The sequence below is a fragment of the Contarinia nasturtii genome, unplaced genomic scaffold, assembly GCF_009176525.2.
Source record: "Contarinia nasturtii isolate CC-2019 unplaced genomic scaffold, AAFC_CNas_1.1 Cnas_scaffold_810, whole genome shotgun sequence".
Classification (NCBI taxonomy): Eukaryota; Metazoa; Arthropoda; class Insecta; order Diptera; family Cecidomyiidae; genus Contarinia; species Contarinia nasturtii.
In genome coordinates this window covers 2,225,750-2,250,717 of record NW_022198157.1, presented here as the reverse complement: position 1 = coordinate 2,250,717, position 24,968 = coordinate 2,225,750, and the positions used below count along the sequence as shown (strand labels likewise).

General features: G+C 32.8%; 1 protein-coding gene across 30 annotated transcripts in view; it reads left to right on the top strand.

The window, feature by feature from the left end:
• Positions 1-24,968, top strand: part of LOC116341911 (modifier of mdg4-like) — a 78,072-nt gene that overhangs the window by 21,341 nt on the left and 31,763 nt on the right. Inside the window, exons 4-6 of one of the 30 annotated variants that reach the window (XM_031769266.1) lie at positions 5,037-5,303; positions 6,293-6,534; positions 6,729-6,858. The exons of 15 other annotated variants lie outside the window; for them this stretch is intronic. In XM_031769266.1, the coding sequence (XP_031625126.1) occupies positions 5,037-5,303; positions 6,293-6,534; positions 6,729-6,758 (539 nt within the window). In that variant the 3' untranslated portion in view covers positions 6,759-6,858. Of the gene's footprint in view, positions 1-166; positions 886-999; positions 1,281-1,891; positions 2,177-2,242; positions 2,459-2,607; positions 3,022-5,036; positions 5,304-6,292; positions 6,535-6,728; positions 7,366-7,463; positions 7,849-9,823; positions 10,075-10,232; positions 10,883-11,881; positions 12,228-18,097; positions 18,473-18,728; positions 18,820-18,922; positions 19,448-19,752; positions 20,105-22,436; positions 22,762-23,057; positions 23,214-24,968 lie in introns of those variants that run through there. 14 more of the 30 variants (XM_031769295.1, XM_031769274.1, XM_031769319.1 and 11 more) reach the window with 14 other exon arrangements.

The following is a 24,968-nucleotide window of genomic DNA, read 5'->3' as shown; positions in this document are numbered from 1 at the left end:
AAAAAAATATGTTGATGTTTTTCTTGTATTTCGTATATCTCTTTATCGAATTGCCGTTCGTTTGATTTATTTAGTTAGTAGGTTTTTTCCAAATTTATTTTCACTAACATTTTATTCTCTTTTTTTCTCGCTCTCTTTCTCTTTTATTCGATGATTATTTTGGTAGAAATGCGGATCCACTACACGCATTCATTACGCGGACGACCGGCAATGGTGGCAAATGGAATTCGATATTTATTGATGAGCAACAATAGCAAACGAATCTTGTGGCGATGCAGTTACATGGCAACCAAGTCATTGAAATGTCCAGCGCGCATAACCGAGTATAAAGAAACCAACGATTCACCAAAACGTTATGTTATCAACAAGTCAGAGCATGTACATGCCGAATTGAAACGTGGCAAATATTTTGTTAAACCGGACGTCTACACGGACTATACCATGGAAGAAATGGTATCAAATTCCGATATTGAATTCATTATGCCCGGTGTCAACGAGTAGATGCACACACGCGCTCGCCGAATATGTGCAGATCCGTTCAATATGTTTTTTTCTTCTATAAACTCAATTCGCGGAAAATTCTTAATTTTTTTTCGTATTTATATTTGTCGTTTAAAATTTCATTTCTATCAAATAATAATTCACAGCGATCAGAGAAAATCGTCATCACAGAATAAAATAGTAACATCCAAATACAATGGGGAAAAAAATGTTGTTGATTTTATTAAAATACTTCTAAATCATCGTTTGAGTAAACTAACTCACCCAAATCTCGTAAAAAAAAACCTGTATAAAACACACTAGTTGATTAGTTAAGGAAATAAAACGAAACATTATTGTAACAATGGCATTGATTTTGTGGTATTAAACATAAAAGAAACAATACACACCTTTCATTATAAATCTGTTGTTCAATTGCAATGCCATTCCAATTACCAACCATATTTACTAATTTCAAATCCTTTTTGTTTTCTTTTTTTTTTGGTTTTGTTGAAACAGAAGGAGAGTCTCAGTTAAGTTATGTGTCGAGCCAAAAAGGTAAATATCAGTTATCACATGGAGGGTATTACTATGTTCGGGAGAAGGTGGTCAACAACAAAGTCTACTGGCGATGCATCGAGTATACATCAAAGCTTCGGTGTCATGCGCGCATTCACACCATTGGAAATGACATTGTACGCAACACACCGCATTCACACCAACAATTGAAGCCCAAGAAGGAAATATTTTGGGTCCCCGATTCGATGGAACACAAATATATTTGAGTTAAACATTTGATTATGATGACATTAACGATGAACCTATGTATTCAGTTTGAAAAATAAAATAAATAATAAATAAAATTTGACAATCATTTGTTTACAGCGTTCTTTGTACGAATACCAAGCCAATTGAATAAAATACTAATATCATTCACTTTGGTTTTTTTTTCTTTGCAGGAAGTGACAGTGATTGGAAGCTGGTGGGTAATTTGGAATTTTCCAAAACACAACGTGGCCGGAAGATGTTGATTTATGAGGGTTATCGTTATGTGACCAATCAAAATAGCACCAAAAATATATTTTGGCGATGTTCACACTATGTTAAATTTGGTTGCCGCGCATCGGTTGTTACGTCCAGAGATTTAAATATGATCCGATACGCTGGCACACCGCATACACATCTACCTGAAAGACCGAAAAAATGAATAGATATACGTCACTGTTGAAACTAACAAAAATATTGATTAAAAAAATCAATTAATTTTAAGACCACGTTGATTATAAAAAAAATGACAAAATAAATGATTTCTTTTAGTCCGTGTTGTTTTAGATGTTTTATAAATTTGGCTGTCATTTCGTAATCACACATTGAAAATCCATCTAACTAATTCATTTTTATTTTGTTCTAGGTGTAAATGATGAATATCTATGCTACGAGGAGAATTTACTACCCGAATTTCCATTCACACAGCCGGCCGCTTTCCAGATATTCGAAAGTGATTGCAAAATCAATCCATCACTTGTAGAACAATTGCGTTACAAATTCTCCGATTATCAAAATACAAATGCTGAAGAGTTTATAAATGAAAACTTAAGCCAGATGTTGACACGAACAGCCGCATCAGTATACTCATGGGCCGGCACACAAGGCTATCATCCATTGAGCAAATTTAAATCAATGAAAGTTCTAATCGGTTCGTGAATCGATCAATTCAGTCAAATGTTTTGCTCATTTTTTTGTCTTTTTCTTTCTATTGCAGAATGTGCCACTGAGATTTGTGGAATAGCAACAAAAGATGCAACCGCTATCATTCGTGATTGGTTCAATAACATCAAGAAATGAACTGTTACGCAAACTTCATTCTTTTTTTTTTGTCTTATTTGTATTGCATATATTTTGTGTGACGGATTCCACTTGGGATCGGATAAAAATGAAGAGAAAAATAAATTTACTTAACGCACTGAAACCGAACAAACACAACTAGTTACTGTACTGAGTTTCATTACATTAAATAACATTTAAGGGGATTTGCTCTTCTTATGAATTTGCTTTGTTTTATTAACATTTGTATTCTTTTTTCTTTCTTTCTTTCTCTCTCTCTCTTTCGACTTTGTCAATTCTCAGGTTTTAGAGATGATGCAAAATTTGTTCGATCACGACGATTCAACAAGATCGATTTATTGGTGGAAGGCTACTTATATAGCAAAGTATGTCATACCAACCGTTCAACGTTCTGGCGATGCAGACAGGCCCGGTCGACAACATACAAGTGTAAATGTCGAGCAGTTACACGTGAGGTGGACGGCGTCATGAAAGTGAAATTATCGCAATCGTCCGGTCAACACAATCATATACCATTGGCCGAATCGATTTTAAGTCGCATGCAATTAGTTGAATTTCATCAAGCCTAAACCATTCTCGTTTCGCCCAAACCACACCGTCGGTGACCATTTTTAGCGACACAATTTATAAGAAGCAATAATTTACAGTAGATTCAAAGTTTAAATGGATAACCAAATTAACGCAGCGATTGCGTTTTGACATTTGGTACCATCGAAACAAGTTTTTTTTTTTTTCATCATTAGGTTTAATTTTGAACAATTTGTGTGGCATTTTCTTTTCATTTAACATTAAGATGCGAATAGTAACGTAGAGAAATCGACATTTCATAAACACATGACTCACAAGTAGTCATTTAATTCAACGAAATTTGCATTTGTTTGATAATTTTTGCATTCTTGTTTATTCAACTGGTCCAAAGTTCAATTTTATCAAAAAAAAATATATCATGTGTACACAAACACATTCGACTCTGTGAATCTGTATAAATCGGTTCGATAACAGAAAACATTTGAAAATTACCAAAAATCCAGCATCACCAACTATTAAAGATCAGTTCAGTCTTTGTTTAAGAAAAACAATCAACATTTTTCAAATGACTTGCTCAATAGAATGCATTCTTCAAAAAAAGAAACCGTTATTCAATACATTCACAATCAGTTCATCGTTTGATCCGAAAAAAATTGATCATTATTTCAAAGAATGTTCTGTACTGTATGCGAAAGTGAGCCGTTTATTGTCACCAATGCGAATTGTCAAGTTCAGTTGTTTGACACATGTAACCAGTTCAATGGCAGCATCAAATGTGTATTTGATTTTCAACACTTCGGACATTTTTGAGCGTATCAAATTATAATCCTTTTTTATCGATTCCAAGGTTGAAATATGATAGCATAACGGTGAATACGAATAGTTTGAAGTGATTTTAACCAATAAAAATTGTGAACATAAACCAATAAATTTCAAGTGTATTCAAACAATGCAGTGTTTTCAATCGTCTTTCTATAAATTATAATTGCAACAATATCGCATCAAACTGATTGCATGTTTTTTTTTTCGTGTGTGTTTTTAGATCGTGATATTCCCGACGTTACTTATATCATTTCAAAAAAAGGAAAAACTATGCTGACACATGATGGATTCAAATATATTCGAAGTTATTCTGGAAAATTTGGCAGTGGAACAAAAACAACTTGGCGATGTTCGTACATAAAAAATTGTCGGTATGCATGTTCAGCAAGAGTGTTCACAAAATTACAAAATGGTGTCGAAAGTGCTATGTATAGCGGTCCTCATTGTCATGGAGCTCAGTGTTGAAATATGTAATGATGGTTTTAGTCTTAGTCTTGCCTATCACAATCATAGTCAATCATTATTTTCACGGTGACGTTTTTTTTGAACGACACCATTTCGCCGCTCAAACATTAACATTTTTTCAGGTAAATCAGTGCCAATAATATAATCTACAAAATCAATTGCATCGCGCAGAATAAATAAATTAATCTATCATTTATCCAAAAAGTAACAAAAGGAACTCATTTTTTTCTGTTGTTTAGTGCTCACGCTCAAAATCGCCATAATGTTTTATTTCGACATTTGTTATAGACACCATTTTTATAATCCTGATTTTGTGGTAATTTGATTCTTTCAGTCGATTTGCACAGTATCGATGAAAAGCAAATAAATTTGGTCAATTGATAGTGAAAATAAATGATACAAGTGTGACCTTCAAAAGTTTTCTCGCACATTTGTCGCAATAACTTAACGGTAAAGATGACTAACACCTTGCTTATACACCTTTTTGTTCTTAGTGTACAAAGAATTTATATTGATTTAGTCAGTTATAATTGATAATAATGTTATTTTCCATCGATCGAAATTGAGATGTATAGTTAAAATTTGCTGAAAATACACGTTTTTACTGAATAATAATAATGTATGCACCGTTGGATGTGACTCATACAATCTTATACCAAATACTTAGTCACTGTGAAATTTGAGTTCATGTGAATATATATAGAGAAAACAAATGTTTTCTGTTATCGATATTATTTAAGGGCTTATAATGTGTAAGAGAATAAAACATGAAATCGAGAAGAAAATAAAGAACGAATAATTGAACGTTTATGATTTTTCTTGTAGTCTTAATAATAACAGCTTATATATTTTACACTGATTTATTAATTGCATATACTTTTTTCTTTCTTTTGTAGACGAAGAGATGATTCCGAAGTATGTGACAACAAAGTCTGGAAAGCGTAGGCTATTACACAATGGCTTCAAATTAGGACTTAATCGAAAACCTGTTATGGTGATCGGTGGTTCAAAGACCCACTGGAGATGTTCACTTAATGGCGACGATGGCAAGAGATGCAAAGTAACGGCAATGATTTACTCAATAGAGGGGGAAGAACGAGTCATATTCAGAGGAATCCATTCACATTCCTCGCGAGAAACTCCCGCCGAAGTTGATGAAAAACGTGAATATTTAATCATGACATTTTCAAATTGATTATCAAGTTAATTAACAGTTTTCTTGATTAATTGATCATAAAAATGAGATTAATCAAATAATTTCTGGGTTAGATCTTGATTAACGTTAAAGTTTTTGTTTTCAACGTAAGAAGAAAGCAAGCCGCTTGCTGCAAGCGTGATATTTGAAAAAGAAGAAATTATATTGAAATGGTCATCATATTTCGTTTTTTTTTTCAAGTTAACAGTGAACTCCAAATATTTGTGAAAATTCTGAAAAAAAAACTAAAGCGAAACTAATTGAAACTTCTAACAAATTATTTCGTTTTTTTAATTCAAATTCAAACTACTCAAATTAAACTTAATACAATGATTTAACTTTTGCAAAATTCAACGACGAACTATTAGTTCGAAACTAATATAGATTTGAAAATGAAGTAAAGCAAATACAACATATTTTGATAGTGATTTCAAAAGTGATAGAATGATAATAAGCAAAAGGAGAAAGAAGATGATCTTTTACAAGTTTCAATTAGTTTCAAAACTAATACATTTCACTGCATTTTTTTCAGAATTACCCGAAATATGGACATGAAACTGCTGGATTGAAAAATAAAAAAAACAGAAATATGGCCATAAAAATTTAATTCTGTGTCTCGTAAATATCATAAAAACATTGAAAAGACTTGACATTAATCAAGTTTCTTGGTTAACATTATTTGATTAATGTTATTTAGATTATAAATAATTAATCAAGCAAGTAACACCTGATTTCTGATTATGATTAAATAATCAAGAAAACTAATCATGATTAGCAAAGCTTTGATTAATTATTCATATTTTTTGCATTGACTATAGCTCAGTTTGAAAAAGATTGAAGAATGGTGAAAAGTATTCTGTTACTATGTCATGTAAATACGAAAAAAAACCAGATCCAATTTTTAATTAAGTAAACGAATTAATTCATTGAATCTAATCAAATTATGATATTTTTCAGAGTTTAAGGATGTGGCCATTTATCGGCACACACACAAAGTAGGCATGAAATTGCGGCATAAAAACTATGAGTATCATGCAACAGGTGTAATAGCGAACGGCGATTCAGCTTGGCGATGTGTCAATTCTTACGGCGGTAAAGCCGGCAAAAAGTGTTTAGTTCGCGCGTATACAAGAAAATTCGGACCAATTGACAAAGTAAAAGTGATTGGCTCACACATGCATCCGCCAAGAGATTTGAAGGCAAGACGCATTCAAAATTAGTTTAAACATTTGTACACATTGATTTTTTGATGTCATATTGATTAAAGATTGCGGTTAATGTTTGATTTTGCTTGTGTTTTTTTCTGTAATTTTATTTAAACCAATAATTCGATGTTTTGTTCTGATGTTTTTGTAACATATTTTTTTTTTTTTGTTTAAATTTTCAACCGTAGGGTTCGACGAAGAAGCGACCTACACTTTAAGTATGAGGGGTCAATTCAAACTTATTCACAATGGGTATGGGTATAATAAAATGAATTATAGCGCTGGGACTGCTATTACAACGTGGCGATGTTCAACCAATCAAAGTTATCCCCATTTGAAATGCAAGGCCAAAGCATACACAAAACAAATCGGTGCTGCGCATAAAGTAAAACTGTCCGAAGAAAAGCATACCCATGCTGCATTACAATGTCATGGAAATTCACGGAAAAATGTCAAAACTATGAAGAAAAAACATCCACCATCAAAGAAAAAAAAACACTCCGCTGTGAAGAAGTGAATATGGAAACGCTTATTTTGCATTTAACGCGTTGGTGCACATTTTTAGATTTATTCTATTTTTTTAAAACGAGCGCTTATTTTGGATTTTGCGTAATTTTGGATGTAAAAATCAATGTGTGCTCAAAAATGAAGTTGCATATGATTTTCCAAAGCATATCGAATGGTTTTTATTAGCATTGTAAATAGTTTTCATGAAATTTCGATGGAAATGTTTCTTTTCAGAAAGTCGATTGCAAGCACGTATGATTCGAGTTATCACTGCTAATATTTAAATACCTCAATTCAAATAAAATGCCCTCCGAAGAATATTGACGTTTTTTTCTATTCGTACAACAGTTACATTGAAATTATTGTTTTGCCCACACTAATATTTGGTCAATTTTTTCTTCTTTTTTTCGTTGAAGATTATACAATTGATGCGACATTCACTTTGTCACGCCGCGGACAACTGAAATTGGTGCATGATGAATATGAATTTACAAAAGTGAGATTCTCTCCGAATACAAATATAACAACATGGCGATGTGCGTTGCCGCATAGTTTTCCTCAATTTAAATGCGATGTTAAAGCGTTCACAAAAAAAATTGGCAACCATCAAATGGCCAAAGTTATTGGCCACCACACACACACGCCGACCAAACAAGAAGAGTTACGACAAAGAAAAAAAGCCACCACTGCACTTCCACCGTTTGCAATCATTTGAAATTTGTTTCGTACCCAATTTTGTGTAGACATTTTTCAGATTTAAACATAAGAAGAGATGATAATAAACATTTGTTAATGATTAAAGACGTTGTTGTGTCATTCCGTTCAGTAGATTTGAAATCATATATAACTAATCATATTTTCCATTTCAGATGAATTCAACTTTAGTGTGATTACCGAAGAAGATAGTTTGGAGGCGTTGCAATAAAAAGTTAATTTAAAATGGTTTCAGGTTTTATCGAAATGCGATCATTTTTATGATATTGATGTAAGGTCAGTGTTTTATATTGAGGGAGGGGGTTGAATTTAAATTTTCCTGTGTTCATCGAAATATAACAAAGGTTAGAAAGAGTCAAGGCGATATCGAGTGTTTAAAACTACCACATGACGGCTATGAAAATAGCAAAGACAAAAAATCAGATTACGTAATGCTGATGTGAGAAATACATGCCTGTTATTCACAGCGCATAACACATCCAAACGTAGACTGATGCGAAAATTGATTTGACGATATCTATTTCAGACGATAATTTTTCGATATAAAAATAATATGAACAACGAAGAACCGTCTTTAATTTCCAAGTCATCTGAGATTTTATATTTACGATCAATTGGTGCTACATCGCAATTTCTCCGTATTTTTCATTAGATTTCCACGGAGAAGCAAAGTTTGGATATAGTCGACAAGGCCACGTGAAATTGCTATATAAAGAGTATGGATACACTAAGAAGAAGGATGCGCAACATGGAATCACGTATTGGGGATGTGAGAAACGACGAGAATGCAAAGCAACGGCAAAAACTCAAAAATTCGGCGAAAAAACTTTTGTCGAATTATTTGGTGTGCACACTCATAATGAAAAGCATAGTCGTTCATTGACCGAAGAAAAATAATCGCAAATAACATTTGTAAAGTTGTCTGATTTCTAAAAACAAATGTGAAAAAAATGAAATTTTACATTAATCATTTTTTATTCGCGAAAATGTAACAACGTTTTTACCAACAAAAGATCGACGAATATTGACCGTGAAGGACCGTGTAGGATCATTTTTCAATATGAGAATGAATATAAAAATAATACGAAATTATGAGAAGAATCGCATTTTATTCCCAAGTCAACTGAGATTTTATATTCACGATTAATTGGTTCTACATCGCAATTTCTCCGTATTTTCCACTAGATTTCTACGAAGAAGCAACGTTTGGATATAGTCGAAAAGGCAACTTGAAGTTGCTACATAATGACTATGGATACACTAAAAAGAAGGATGTGAAAAATGGAATCACGTATTGGAGATGTGAGAAACGACATGAATGCAAAGCAACGGCAAAAACACAAAAAATCGGCGAAAAAATTATTGTCAAAGGGTTTGGTTTGCACACACATAATCCAAATCATTAATTGACTGAAAAAGAATAATTGCAAAACTTTTGTTTTATCGACGAAAATGTGTACGATCATTGTTAAATGATGAGAATTTAAATAATATGAAACTATTTGAACAACGAAGATTCGCATTTTATTACCAAAATTGAAAACATCCATTTTATAATCGCGACAAAAGTACATATTGTAATTGCCAATTTCTTCGTATTTCCTTTTAGATTGCACCGAGAAAGCAGTATTTACGTCGTCACGAAAAGGAAATTTGAAATTAATACATCAAGGCTACGAATACATGAAAAAAGTTTCAAGAAATGACATCATTTATTGGGAATGCATCAAATGTCGAATTCTTAAATGCAAAGGAAAGGCAAAGTCCATAAAAATTGGTCAAAAACATATGATGCGCACTTACGCAGACCATAATCACAGCCCTGATGCATAGAAGATAAAATATTTCACATTTAATCATGACTAACTGATGCAAACGATCATTTTAATCATGTACAATTACTAAATAGGGAATCAGTACAATCCATCTACCTTCGCTCAAAAACAAATAAAATACATTTTTATAAATCGCAGTATTTCATTTCCAAAAATCGTTGACCTACACATTTAATATTCACGACGAAAAAACTACATCGAATTTTTTCTAAATATTTTTAAAACAGATAACGTCGTAGAAGCAACGTTCACGGTGAATCGAAAAGGGACTTTAAATCTCGTTCATAATGGATATACATATTTTAAAAAACGTACGACAAATCACTTTACGCATTGGATATGTGTTAATGTTCAACAGACAAAATGTAAAGCAAAAGCCATAACACAAGAAATGGGAAAAAAACAAATAGCCCATTTTTCCGGAGTCCACCATCATTATTGCTCAAATCAGAAGAAGGAATGAAAATTCAAAGTCGATTGAACAGTGTTACATGTACTAAATAAAATTTAAATTGATTAAAACGAAATTATGAAGATAAATAAAGTGTTTGCATTTGATTCCTGGTGCCGTCCATTTATACATTTTATATTCGCAACAAATGACTACATCGATTTTTTTTCCGTATTTTTAAACAGGTTTCGATCACAACGCAACGTACCTATATAAAATTAGAGGTGGCCAAAATAAGATGGCTTACCATAATTATTCATATCATTTGAAAAATAAAAAAAACCATAGAAGCTATTGGGATTGTGATAAAAGAAATTTGTTGGCAAAAAGATGTTATGCAAAAATCACTGTTAAAAAAGTTGGAGGCTCAGAAACGTTTATACCTAAAGGCACACACAACCATCAACCAGAACCAGGTTTCAATGAAAAAGAAATATTCACACGTGCAGAACCAAGAGATTCAGTAATGCTTGCTCACGGTGGTTTCTTATATCATAAAAAAGAAAGGAAAAATATTTGGATTTGTAAAAGATCCACGATGCATCGTTGTAGTGCAAAAGCCGAAACTAAAACAATTGGAGACAAAGACATGGTAAAGATATTGAAAGATCACCGCCACAATCCACTAAACGAAATAAAACATTCATTATGAAATCGAGCAAGACTAGTTCATCGTGGTTTTTCATATACAAAACAACAAATTTATAATGAGATCACATATTTGGACAATGTAGGGAAAAATGTATAGTTGAAAGGCAACATAGACAATGTAGGGAAAAAAATATGACAAGATATACCGGTTACATGTTCGCGCAAATTGAAATGAAAAAAAAAATCGAAACCATTGGACAATGGACAATGTACCAGATCATCTTTATGCTAATTAAAGTGAAATTATAAAAATAAAAACGATATTTGCTTTCATTTCTGATACTGTTCATCCAAACGTTTTGTATTCGCAGCAAAGGACTACATCGAAATTTTCATTTTCTTCGTATTTCAAAATAGATTTCAACGATGAAGCAACGTTCATATTGTCAAAAAGAGGAAAATCAAAGCTGTTTAACCATGGTTTTTCATATATACAACGTACAACAAAGCATGGAGTCACTCAATGGCGATGTGCTAAACATAAACCATTACAATGTAAAGGAAAAGCGAAATCAAAACAAATCGGAGACAAGCATATGGTCCATACTTATGATTTGCACAACCACAATCCAGATTCAATCGAACAATAAATTATTATTTACTTTGAAATTGACTTGATCGCACATTGCTTTACATCCACATCATTTTCTTACCTATTAAAGCAATATTATGAGATTAAATGATGTTTTTGCATTCCTTTCCTGATCTTGTTCATCTAAACGTTTTATATTCGCAACAAACAACTACATCGAAACTTCCATTTTCTTCGTATTTCCAAATAGGTTTCAACGATGAAGCAACGTTCGTATTATCACAAAGAGGAAAATCAAAGCTGATTAACCATGGTTTTTCATATATACAACGTATGACAACGAATGGAGTCACTCATTGGCGATGTACTAAATATAAAGTGTCACAATGCACAGGAAAAGCCAAAACAAAACAAATTGGAAAAAAACAAATGGTCCACATTTATGATTTGCACAACCACAATCCAGATTCAATCGACATATAAATTTTGATTTATAAAGCTATTAATAAAGCTAAATCATGAGAATAAATTAAGTGTTTGCATTCCTTCCCTGATACTGTTCGTCCGTGTTCGTCCGTGTTTGTCCAAACGTTTTATATTCGCAACAAACGACTACATTGAAATTTCCATTTTCTTCGTATTTACAAATAGTTTTCACCGAAGTAGCAACGTTCGCATTGACACCAAGAAATAAAATAAAGCTGATTAACAGTGGTTTTTCATTTACACAAAGGTATGCACTGCCAAATGGAGAGATTTATTATCGATGTGCTAAATATCATCGAACAAAATGTGGAGCAAAAGCCAGAACAAAACTAATTGGAGGCATGCAAAGGGCCCACATTTATGGTTTGCACAACCACCTTCCAGATATCGAATAGGTTTCAACGAAGAACGGCTTAAACACTTACACAACGAGCAACAGTAACACTAGTTCATCATGATTTTTTATATACAAAAAAAAAAACAATAACTAATGAGACGCATTGAGAATTTAGTGAAAGACGATATGGAAAATTTAGGGCAAAGGCAAAAGCTAAACAAATTGAATGAAAAAATGACCGGTGTGCACATATGTTCGCGTACAGATAGGGTATAAATGAAAAAAAGAAACCATTGGACAATGTATTAGATCATCTTTATGCTAATTAAAGTGAAATTATAAGAATAAAAACGGTTTTTGCTTTTCATTCCTGATATTGTTCGTCCAAACGTTTTATATTCGCAACAAAGGACTACATAGAAACTTCCATTTTCCGTATTTCAAAATAGATTTCAACAATCTTCGATGAAGCAACGTTCGTAATGACATACAGAGGAAAATCAAAGCTGATTAACCGTGGTTTTTGATATTTTCAACAATTTACAAATTATGGACTCACAGAGTCCGTCACACATTGGGAGTGTAGTGAAAAACAAAACTAATTGGAGGCAAAAACATGGTCAAAACTATTCGTTCGCACAATCACAATCCATAAATTATTTTGAAATTGAGCATCAGATTGAAATGAAAAATTAGCAGTTGTTACCTATTGCAGATCATCATTATATTAATTGATACGAAATTGTCCTGGAAAAGCTAGAACTAAACAGATTGGAAGCAAACACATGGTCATTAATTGTTAATGGTTTGCACAACCATAACGCAGATGCAATCGAACCATAAATTGAAATAAGAATTTAACATTGACTAGACGATTTTAGGTGCGTACAATCAGAAAACATTTGCAAAGATACACTTATGCCAAGGCTGAAATGGCCAAATGATCAAAAACTAATAGTTAAAAGACACACAACATTGTTATCTTCAGTTTGAGACTTGTGTCCCTACGAAAGAGAAATGGCTTGCCATTTATTGAATACTCAATAATATTGAGCCACTGACAATAAAAATAAACTTCATTTTATTGCAATGTTTCGACAGTTTGGAATGTGTAAAATAGTAGACCACAAATTTTCTCGCATTTTTCAGAAAAAATGCCGCATCGAAGCGGGAAATATCGAAGTTCAGCTACCGAACTAAAAAAATTTAACAAGATTATTCGTTGAAAGCATTTCGTATTAATTTCGCAACTGTTGTTGACAATTTTCCACACATTTTTTTTTCAGATTTGATATACTGTCTTTTGTTAAATATATCGAATGTTAATTCAAATGGTCGTCTATTTCGTTGTCAATTTATCGTTCATGTCACTAGCGTTATGAAATACTATTTAAAATGTTGTTCTCTTTACATTATCGTGTAGATTTCACCGAGGAAGCGAAATTTTGTTTGACAATAAAAGGAAATTCAAAACTAATACACGATGGATATGCATATTGTAAACATAGAATTTGTGGCGATGTCACACATTGGCGATGCACTGAAAAAAGAACACAATGCAAAGGAAAGGCTCAAACTCGAAAAATTGGTTCAAAGGAAATGATACGTCTGCTGGACGATCACAATCATTTTCGGGACATGAAATTTCAAACCTAAGTGGATTTGGCTTACGAGCGGCGGCTTTGCTGTGCTACTTTACAGAACCATGCAAACATATCGCTGTAGTTTTAGCTATAAAACAACCTAGTGATAAAACAAATAAAATAAAAAAAAAGTGATATTCAATTGAATTCAATTGCAAAGTATTTGGTTATAACGGAAAGCCGTTGAAGATATATCCACTAAAATGCTTATATTACACGAAACTATTCTTTTCTTTCTTCTAGATTTTGGCAAATTTACTGACGAGGCCACATTTACGGTCAGCGCACAAGGAAAATTAAAATTGATGCATAATGGATATGGATTCATAAAAAACCGTGTCATTAACAACGTTACACATTGGCGATGCTCGAATCGACATCAACGGTGCAAAGGAAAGGCACAAACTCGTCAAATTGGTGCAAAATGCATGGTAAAGGCCTATGACGTCCATACCTGTTAGATTCAAATACCTAATGAAGATCATCATCACAACATTATTGTACTCAAATTACTTTCATATTCAATACAGAATAATACATTGATTGAAATACACAAAAAAAAAATCATATATTCATCTTCTTCATTCGAAAAAATTTCTTAGCAATTAGATATAGTATAGTAAATATAGGAGACTGCAAAAATTAAAAAAAATTGTTTAGATAATTAATAAATTAAAATAAACATATTGAAGCAATTCATAAAAAAATCAGCATGGATTTGGACAAAAAGGCGAAAAACCTACATCAATTCTCTTCATTGTTTTTTCGCTTACAATAGGTTTCTACGAAGAGGCTTCATTCACGTTGACGAACGCTCAAAATTTGAAATTGATCCACAATGGATTTTCATACTTTAAAAATGGTGAAAGAAAAAACTACGTTAAATGGCGATGTTCACGCTATTGGAGACATGAAAAATGCGGGGCTGTAGCATTCACACAGTCCTTTGGATCGAAGCAGATGGTCAAATTGGGCGATGATCATCATAATCACTTCCCCTCTGAATTTTGAATGATCTGTTTTAGCACTCATTACATTTAAACATTTCTGTACGCTTCAATAAAATACATTCTACCATTATTAATTATAAAATTAGAATTTATTTATAACATTCCCGTCACATAAATTATTCGCTAGAAAAAAGCTATAAAGAAAAATATGTTCCTAATATTAAAACAAACAAAAAAATGATATTTATAGCCACATTCACGCTGACAAAGAAAGGCCAGCCCAAGTTGATCCACGAAGGTTATGAATATACCAGAGCAAAGGTGTTCAAAACAGAGGACAGCTCAACTTGGGAGTGTGTTAAACGAAGATGGAAACAGTGTAAAGGTCGAGCCAAAACTCAACGAAAAGGGTCAAAACATCTCGTCCAAATGGTTCGACCGCACAATCATTTGGCAGAATTTAGTTCGAATGAAATTTAAATTATTTGTTAAACTTTTTTGAAAACTGGAAGAAGAAAATAAATATTTTCACCAAAATACCGTTTTGTTTTATTTTGAAGAATGGCTCAAGAACATTCAAGTCAAAATTCTAATCAATTTGTTGTTTTTTTTATTCTTTGTTTCGCATAGGTTTTAACACAGAAGCAACATTCACAACGTCAATGAAAGGTTTTTTGAAATTGGTGCACGAAGATTTCGAATATAATAAAAATTATGTAACCGGTGAATCAACTTATTGGCGATGTGTTAAACGACATCAATGTCGAGCCAAAGCAGTATCCCGTAAATTTGGTCATCGACAAATGGTCAAATTCTATGGACAACACACGCACAACGGAACGAACAGTCAATCAGAAAAAAATTGACAAAAAGCAAAACCCAATATTTACTAATTTTTCTTGATAATTTAATTAAATTATATCATAAAACACGTGGAAAAAAAGTATTTTAATTCAGACGGAAGGTTTTGTCACGACATTTGTGCATATTATACTAATTGTATTCTTTTTCTATTTCTCTGAAGGCTGCGATGAAGCTGTATACACGATGTCATATCGCGGAAAATTCAAGTTGACCCATCGATTCGACTACTCAACATATTATGTTAAAGACGATGCTACACATTGGCGTTGTGTTAAACGAAACCAAAAAAAACAGGCGTGTCACACCCAAAAAAGATAGAAGAGATACTGATTCGCTTAACTATCAAAATGATGAAATCTACTATATTGAGACTGTGTGTATTTAGTTTGGTTCATTTTTCTTACTTTCATAAGCAATTACTTGACGATACGGCTGTTAAACTCCAAAAAAAGATTATATAAATACATCAATCATTGTTATTTTAACTCATATTCATTAAACTCATAGTGTAGTTGACGTTTATGTATTTCATTTCGGTGTTCAGGAAAGACTCTAATTTGAAAGAATAACTAATGACTTTATATTTCAAACTTTCGCGCAGGTTTCATACAAGAGGCTAGTTTTGCTGTAACTCGAAAAGATACATTTAAATTGATACACAACGGTTACGAGTATGTTAAAAGTCGAATCAAAGACGATGTCACGCATTGGCGTTGTCTAAAATTTGTTCGTCACCAATGCAAAGGAAAAGCACAAACGCAACAAATTGGAAACAAACAAATGGCCAAATTCACCGGTATTAAGATAAAATACATTTAATTTCAATCATATTTTTATTAATAATAAATGTAAAATTGCAGATTTTCACAACCATCCCCCAAAGAATATGTTTTAAAACGTCTAATGCAAAAACATATCAAACTGACTGTTGATAACGTCCGTATCACTTAAAATTGTTAAAATGAGATAAGACTCCTAATAAGTTAACCAATTGTTATGGTTTAGTGAATATTTATTAAATTGATATGATGAAAATCGAATTGTTGTTTGATTTTGGCAAATTGCTTCAAAAATTATACCACATATTCAATATTAATGACATTTGTTTGCATTTTAAATTAGGATTTGATCAAGAAGCGACCTTTTCGACGACCAAAAGGGGAAACTTACAGTTGGTCCATGATGGTTTTGAATTTGTCAAAAAAGACACGATAAATAATACGACGTACTGGATTTGTGTGAAAAATCGAAAAGAACATTGCGGACGAAGAGCAAAAACTCGCCAAATGGGCAACCGACACATGATTTGCTCTTATGGACCACCGCATTGCCACTTGCCGTGCACAGATCAATTTATACAAAATGTTTGAAAAATTAAAAAAGAATGCAAATATCTACGCTGTGTTTTAATTTACAAAAATCCCATCAGCCCAGAACGCTTGCTTCCAATTTATGATTTTTGATTTTTATTGTTTTTTTGATATGTTGGTTTTGTGACTATGTTATACGGAAGAAGGAAGATTCTTAAAAACTAAATGTGGAAATCTCAAGCTTGTACACAACGGTCATGAGTATACAAAAAACGTGGTGGTAAACGGTTTGACAATTTGGCGATGTGTGAAAAGTACAGGTCGAGGATGTGAAGGCAAAATAAAATAAAAGCTAGTCGACTTTAAGTGTATGGTACAAGTTTATGGTCCCAAGCATAATCATTCAAGATGTTCAGAAATACAACAGGGATACTTACTACATCACGTGTCATCACTTTGGAGATGTTTCTAAATGAAGTAAAAGAAGTAAACGCAATGTAACGAAAGTAAGCACAAACAATGTGTGTGACAAGAAAATTATGTAATTTTCGCAGATAACATTTAAGATTCATTGTAAAAATCGTTTTAAAGAATGTTCCGCGCAGTTTCCTCCTTCTTCAAAAGTGAGATTAGATCAAAGTTCAACATTTCCATCGGTTACTATTAAAATGTTCAGACTTTTTTCTCCAAATAAAATTCATTTAAATAGTATACATCAATAATTTTTCTAAAATTCTAAACTCCTCACCAAATAGGGAACCTCTTGTCAAAATCAAATGTATTAATTTATACTTTGTTTTCTATTCACAGAGGTAGAGGCTGAATTTGCGGTGACCGGACACGGAACCAAGAAACTGATAATCAATGGATATGGATTTTATAAGGTTCGCGATTTGAAAAACGGCGGAACATTTTGGCGATGCAAACACTACTCCAGAAAATGTAAAGCAAAAGCTTATACATACACTGTTGGTAATATGCAAATGACGCGTACACGCTGCGAACATATATGCTCACAAGTACCCCAAATTCGACAAACTCTAACTGAGAATTCATACTGAATCATACAGAAATTTGCGATTGTATACGAATATTTTACAAAATAAAAATTGAAATAAAACCGAAAATGCTTTTCTAAACAATGATTTTTTTTCAGTTTATGTTTTTGAAGCAAAAACAACACGTTTTCCTTAAATTTTAGTGAGTGCCTTAGCTTAATCATTTTAAAAGTATTAAATGAACTAATATTTTGAACTTTTCTTTCGGCTCAATTGCAGATGTGAAATTTAAAGAAGTCGCCCATTTTGAACCATCACAAAGAGGAAGCACTGTATTATATTACAATGGAAAACGTTTTACGCGCGACGGAATGTTTGCCGATACGACGAATTGGCGGTGTTGTTATTTCCGCGACAAGTGCCGGGCACGTGCCATAACCAAAGAATTTAATGGTGAAACTCGCGTACGCATTACAAATCCAATACACACCTGTACTGACAAACGCAAACGAAATTTGCGAATTAGCAAATCTGATGCGGATGTATCACCGATTCAATCAACAAAATTGAAATCTTCTTTGATTACGGCCAAAAGCGAGAAACACCTCTAAATCGAGTATGAATCGATTACACAAAAATACGCAGCGTTTTTCGAAATTGTATTTAAGTATTAGAAAATTGCTAATTTCCAACCATTTCAACTCAGTTCAAATTTTTATTGAACATTTTTTTTCTAGCATAAGTTCTGTCATTCAAATAAAGATTTAAATCGAAAACAAATGAACAAACACTCAAATCAATCATCGGTTCAATGTATTTTTATTTTGTCTTGAATAAAATTTAAGTTTTCATTGTGTAATTTGATAATAATTGACAAGATTTCTTTGGCTAATGAATTGATTAATTTTAGTTGCAGGTTTTACAATCGAAGCTCAGTTTATTCGATCGAAGCATGGATCCAGGTCATTGATCGTTAATGGAGCGAAATTTGTACGCGATAGGTGAGTCTCATTCTCCATTATTGCCCATCTTATGTCTTTTATATTTGGATATAGTTTTTATAACTGTTGACACTCTTTTTTGATCACTTTTCATTTTCCATAGAAAAACCAACGAAACGGTCAACTGGAGATGCTCGAATTTTATTCGTTACAAATGCAAAGCAAGAGCCATAACCCGTACGATACACGGTATTGAAATGGTTAAAGTTAGCAAACCACATCATACACACGAAATTGATCCAGTTGATTTTAGCTATGGAATAGAATACTTGGATTCAAGCATAAATTTGGAATAAATTCACATCACACACACACACCTCGAAAACAATTATATTTTCTATCAATTTCAAGGCATTCTCGCCTTCAATCAATTGACCCATGTTGAATTGTATAAAAAAATCTAACCAAAAATCGAATTGCCTTTTTGAAAATCATTACAACCGAACAATCTTGCAAGAATACACGATGTTGTTCGAATATGTCCGGATGAACATAAGAAATAAAACAGTTTCAATATTCTAGTGAATATCGAGTCCGTATTTAGTGAAAATCAAATCTATTATTTGACTACTCATTTACATAATTGTATAAATTGATTTCCCAATGAATGAATATGTATTAAACGTTACACATAGCATTTTTTTTAGCTTAATTTTCTTCTCATTTCCACCAACCTGACTGACATAATGCCGACAAGGCATAGACTATAGAGGCCGAACACTACAAGATATAAATTTAGTTTTATTGCAAATATTTTTGTATCAACATTGAAAATTCACAAAATATTTACGGTTTGTTTCACACAGAAAATAAAGAACAGTTAAAATAAATAAATAAATAATCTTTAATGTGGTTTGTTTTTTCATGTTTGTCGTCACTGAAGCAAAGCATATTTCAAATGTGTGTTCTAATATTGGTGTTTCTCTTTTACAGAAGAATATACAACATTTGCCGAAACCACAGTGACAGAACGAGGATTTCGTCGCCTAATTTTAAATGGATACGCATTTGGGGAATTTAAAAGTAGACCACATCCAACGCTAACACACTGGCGATGCACATGCACTTTCATTAATTCAAAGAATAAACGAGTGCGATGTAATACATTTGTTCAAACAAAAGTTATTAGCGGATACGAAATGATACGCCGAACTGATGTCACTCATCGACATCTGAAATAAAAATTACCCATCAAACTGTTACAGTACTCTTTTGATGATATTTTTAATCTAACCTACGTGATTTGACAAATTTTTTGCATTAAATTTAAACGCTTCACAATGTATTCTGTGTTTTATGTATTTTTATTGTGTTTATGAATGCAATTGGATTGCAACACATCATTGACAATAATTCAATCCAATAATTTGATATTTTTTTCTCACATTTCAGAATACACAACATATGCCCGAATCGAAATCACTAAGAATGGATATCGACATCTATTACTTGATGGATACACATTCGGAGAGTTGAAAGTAACCGGACAGTGTATACACTGGCGGTGCACAGCAAATATTCGTGATCCCATTAATAACAAATCAAAACGGTGCATTGCACATGTTACCACCAAAATTCGGAACGGATATGAAATGGTTCGCCATTCAAATGTCCTACACGCACATCTTCCGAGAGAGAAATATTCACGGAAATAAGCACAGAATCATTTCAAATAGCTTATGATTCATGACGAACAGCAAAATTATAAAGATTCTTAAACACATCGAATTATGAGTTTGAAATTATACTTCTACCTTATTTGTAAGGTGATACTCGCGATGTAGTTTAAGTCTAGTACGTACTAGATCACGATGGCACACAACGGCAGCAATTTGAATAGTTGGTAACCACGTACTTTTATACAAGAAATAAACTAGTGTCTATTAAATGCCGTGTTCACTCCCTAGATACACATATGATTTCCATATAGGAACTCAGTTGATCGATAGTACTGAGATACGAATTTATCGACCACCATTGTATGTCAAACTAACCCCATTAAGCGAATCCGAAATAATGCAAAGATAGCAAAAAATTAATCAAATAAAACGAAAATAATTAAGATTTTTCCATTATGTTGTTCTCTTTACTGTGTGTCATATATTTCAATTTAACGAATAGAAACAAATCCTGCTAATATTAACTGAGTTCAATTGTGTTTATTTTCAGAATATGTGTTCAAAACGAAGCCCACAGAAATCGAAGGTGTTCAATATATTCGGTCGAAACGTGGAACCGAACAGGTGTTGTTCGAAGGGAATACATTTACGCCAAATGAAAAGGGTTCGAATGGTCCGGGAACTCGCACCTGGAAGTGTTCAATGTATTACAAATTTAAGTGTCGATCACGTATTACAACACGAAGAATTGGAGATAAGGAATTTTTGAAACCATCAAACCGAGAACACAACCATGAAAAACTCTATACCAACGAGTAGTTTGTTCATACTACTACTGATGGTGTTATAATTTTTAAGCGACACTTTATAATTTTATTAAATGAGAAAAAAAAATGAAAATATAATAGAAAGAAATAGATCTTTTGGTGTTTTTGAATAGAAAACATTGTTGATATTAATTCAAGTTTAGTTATTAATTGTATACATCAATTGTTTGTTTTATAGATACGTCAAATAAATCGGTACTCGACACGTCCGTTCGAAAGGTTTGCGTACAAAACAAGGATAAATTTCAAAGTACGGCATTTATCGGAACGGTTGCTGGTCAACGTGGCAATCCAAAGCTGGTTTTAAATGGATTTTCGTACATTCCCAATAAACGAATCAAAGATAAAACCTACTGGAATTGCGCACAAGTTCGTCAAAAGAAATGCAAAGCCCGTCTCATCACCGTTGGAACAATGGAAAACATTCTAGTCACACACCCACATCATTCACACGATGCCGAATTTTCAATTTAATCGACAAATAGTTTTATTTTAATTTGATGTGCTTCATACTTGTATCAAGTATTAGTGAATTAGCATAGAACAAAAATAGCTGAAGACTGAACAATAAATTAATACATGCAACCAAATAGAGAAGAATTTTCATGAAAAATGTTGTGTGTTTCAAGAAAAAATGGGCGAAATATTGTCAATTATCAATTTAGATAAGAATTTGTGTTTGTTTTCATCCTTCGGATAGGTTACAGCACAGAAGCCATAATAATCGAAAATCGTCGCGGTAATCGTAATCTAAGCGTCGATGGATACATATATTCTTTTCGAAATCAAAGTGGCCCGGTGACCTTTTGGCGGTGTGCCGGCCAGCGTTTCGGTCAACCGAAAAGCAGATGCAATGGAACGGTTTGCACAAAAATAATTGACAATCGTGAGATGGTCAAAGTAAAAAATGCTCAACATGTTTGTCGTGAATTCATATGGGATACTCAATGAGAAACTCATCTAAAATGAGTCCCATGACTTGATACCTATAAAAACCAAAACATATATTTTTATCTTTTAAATATAAAAATCTAAATGGACCAAGAGAAATCAAAGGAAGTTTTTTTGTTTATTTTTAAGGGAAACTTTAGTTTTAACAACAAGATAACGAATAGTGATGCAACATTCTATATTTCGTATTATTAATCGGGCGTTTTTTCTCTCTATCCAGGTTTTGATGTGCATGCAACTTTAATAGAGAATGACAGGGGTCGACCATATCTACATCACGAAGGATATAGATTTGGATTAACGAGAGCATTTACGGACGGCATTACGTCATGGAGATGTACGAGTAGAAAAGGCGGTGGTGATCGTAATCGTTGCAATGCTTTTGTACATACAAAAATGATAAATGGCATCGATATGCTGAGAGTGCATAATCCCATTCACACTTGTTTGCCTACGAAATGGAAGAAAGTTGACAAACCACCACCAACCAGACGAAGACGAAAAAACAAAATTTCCGAGAATTAAATGAGTAAAGTTCGCTCATATTTTCAATAATTTTAATTTTTTTTAACCATAACAATGCACATATTAAAAGCCAATTAGTAGATAATTGACAAATGTTGAAGTTCGCTCAATTTTTATTGCCGGTAAAATGCGTATAAATAAAGAAAAATATTCGACCCTAGTAAAAGCTAAATAAAAGGGTCACACATTTTCTAGTATATTTTCTTTGTGTGATAGTCGTGTCCAAATTCAAGTCGTTATCGTGTTTCGTCCAGTGTCCGTTACCATTTACAAAATATACATCCATACTTATTTAAATGTCATTTGTGATCTATAGATTCGAATTCGGTGTTAGTTTTAACACTAAATGAAGATGGACATGGAAAGTTGACGTTACACCGCACCAGCAAAGACCATAAAGGATCTGCCAAAAGATTCCGAAATTGAAATGAAACAGACGAAAGAAAAACAAAGTATGACGACCTGAAATAATGTGAAACGAAAAAAGAAAATTATGTGACGCTAATTCTACAATTAAACAGAACTATAAAATGAAATGTAACGGCGTTTAATTACTTGTCATTGTCTTTGTGTTGTCCCATCCGATTTCATCGTTTTCTTCGATCAAATTATTATTTTCTTGTTGATTTTTCAGACATGGATTTTGTTTTGTTTGCGAAAATCGTTCAATATAATGGTCGACCATATTTAATGTACAAAAACTATAAGTATGGCCGTTTGGGCAAACACAAAGACGGAAAAACTTCATGGCGATGCACAAGCGTACAGATTGGACGTAGGAATCGGTGTAATTCAATTTTGCACACCGTAAAAATCGACGGATATGAAATAATTGATGTTATTAATGCCGCCCATATGTGCCGTGCTAAATAAAGTTCAAATACTCACATAATCGCATTGACAAACCACTTTAATGTTATTCTCTATTCACTCACCGTATTTGAAATGTTCAAAACTAATTATTTTCTTTGGATATTATTTGCAGGTTATTATGATGTTGCCGAATTTGTGAATTATGGCGAAAAACGATTTCTATTATACGATTGTCATCGCTATCACAAAAATCGCGAAATCAATCTGGTGACACATTGGAGATGCGTTGGCTATAAACGTTACAATTGTCGTGCCCGTGCTACAACAAAAACAATAAATGGCCAAGAAAAAGTTCGAATCAATCGAAACAAAAACCACACGCATTGATCGGAATCATTTTATTTCAGTGGATTGTGTTGTTATACATGATAAATTTATTTATGATAAAAAGAGAAATCACATGACTTAAGAATAAAATAAATATTTATTTCCAAATTCAACGTTTTGTTCTACTCATCAGTCGCAACGAATGGTTCGATTAATATGCACACGCTAATTGATTTGTTTGTTATTGCGTACAGGTTTTGACGTTTATGCGAGATACGGAAAAACAGTGAATGGACATAAATGTCTGGTACATGAAGGCTATCGCTATCTGAAAAACACTTCTCGTGGCAATAAGACTTACTGGAAATGTCAAGAATACCAACGAACACTTTGCAAAGGCCGGGCAACCACTCGCATAATATTAGGCTATGACATGATGAAAATAAACGCTCCACACTCACATTTACCTGGGGCCCTTGACGAATGATGTGACAGTCACTTTAACTGAAAGTCCATGACGATCAAATATTTTTTTTTGTTTTTTATCTGAGCAAACTCAGAATGTTAATATTTGACCCAATTATAAAATACAAACTCAAATAATGAGAAAATCAAGTGTATGCCTGTTTTCTTCAATTTATGATTTCAAGTTATTTAAAGCATTTATTAACATTCAACTTTTATTGAAATATTTTCATTTAAATAGGTTTTACCATATTTGCACAATACAGTGACTATGGGGAGCGAAAAGTTTTGCTTCAGGATGGCTTCAGATTTTATAAACACGGTGCTGCCAATAATACGAAAACGTACTGGAGATGCGCAGGCTATAAACTTTATAAGTGTCCGAATAGAGGGACCACAATGAACATACTCGGATATGATATGCTAAAACTTAGATGCGGCGACTACCACAATCATCCTCCACCTTCTTATTAAAAAGAGATTATCATTTTATCACACTATGGCGCCATATCCTTCGGATTTTAACAAAATGAAAAAATACATGCAACAAATAATCAGTAAAACATGTGTGTTTCATTGCGTAATTTAATTTGAACAATTGATTCATTCAAAATTCATACTT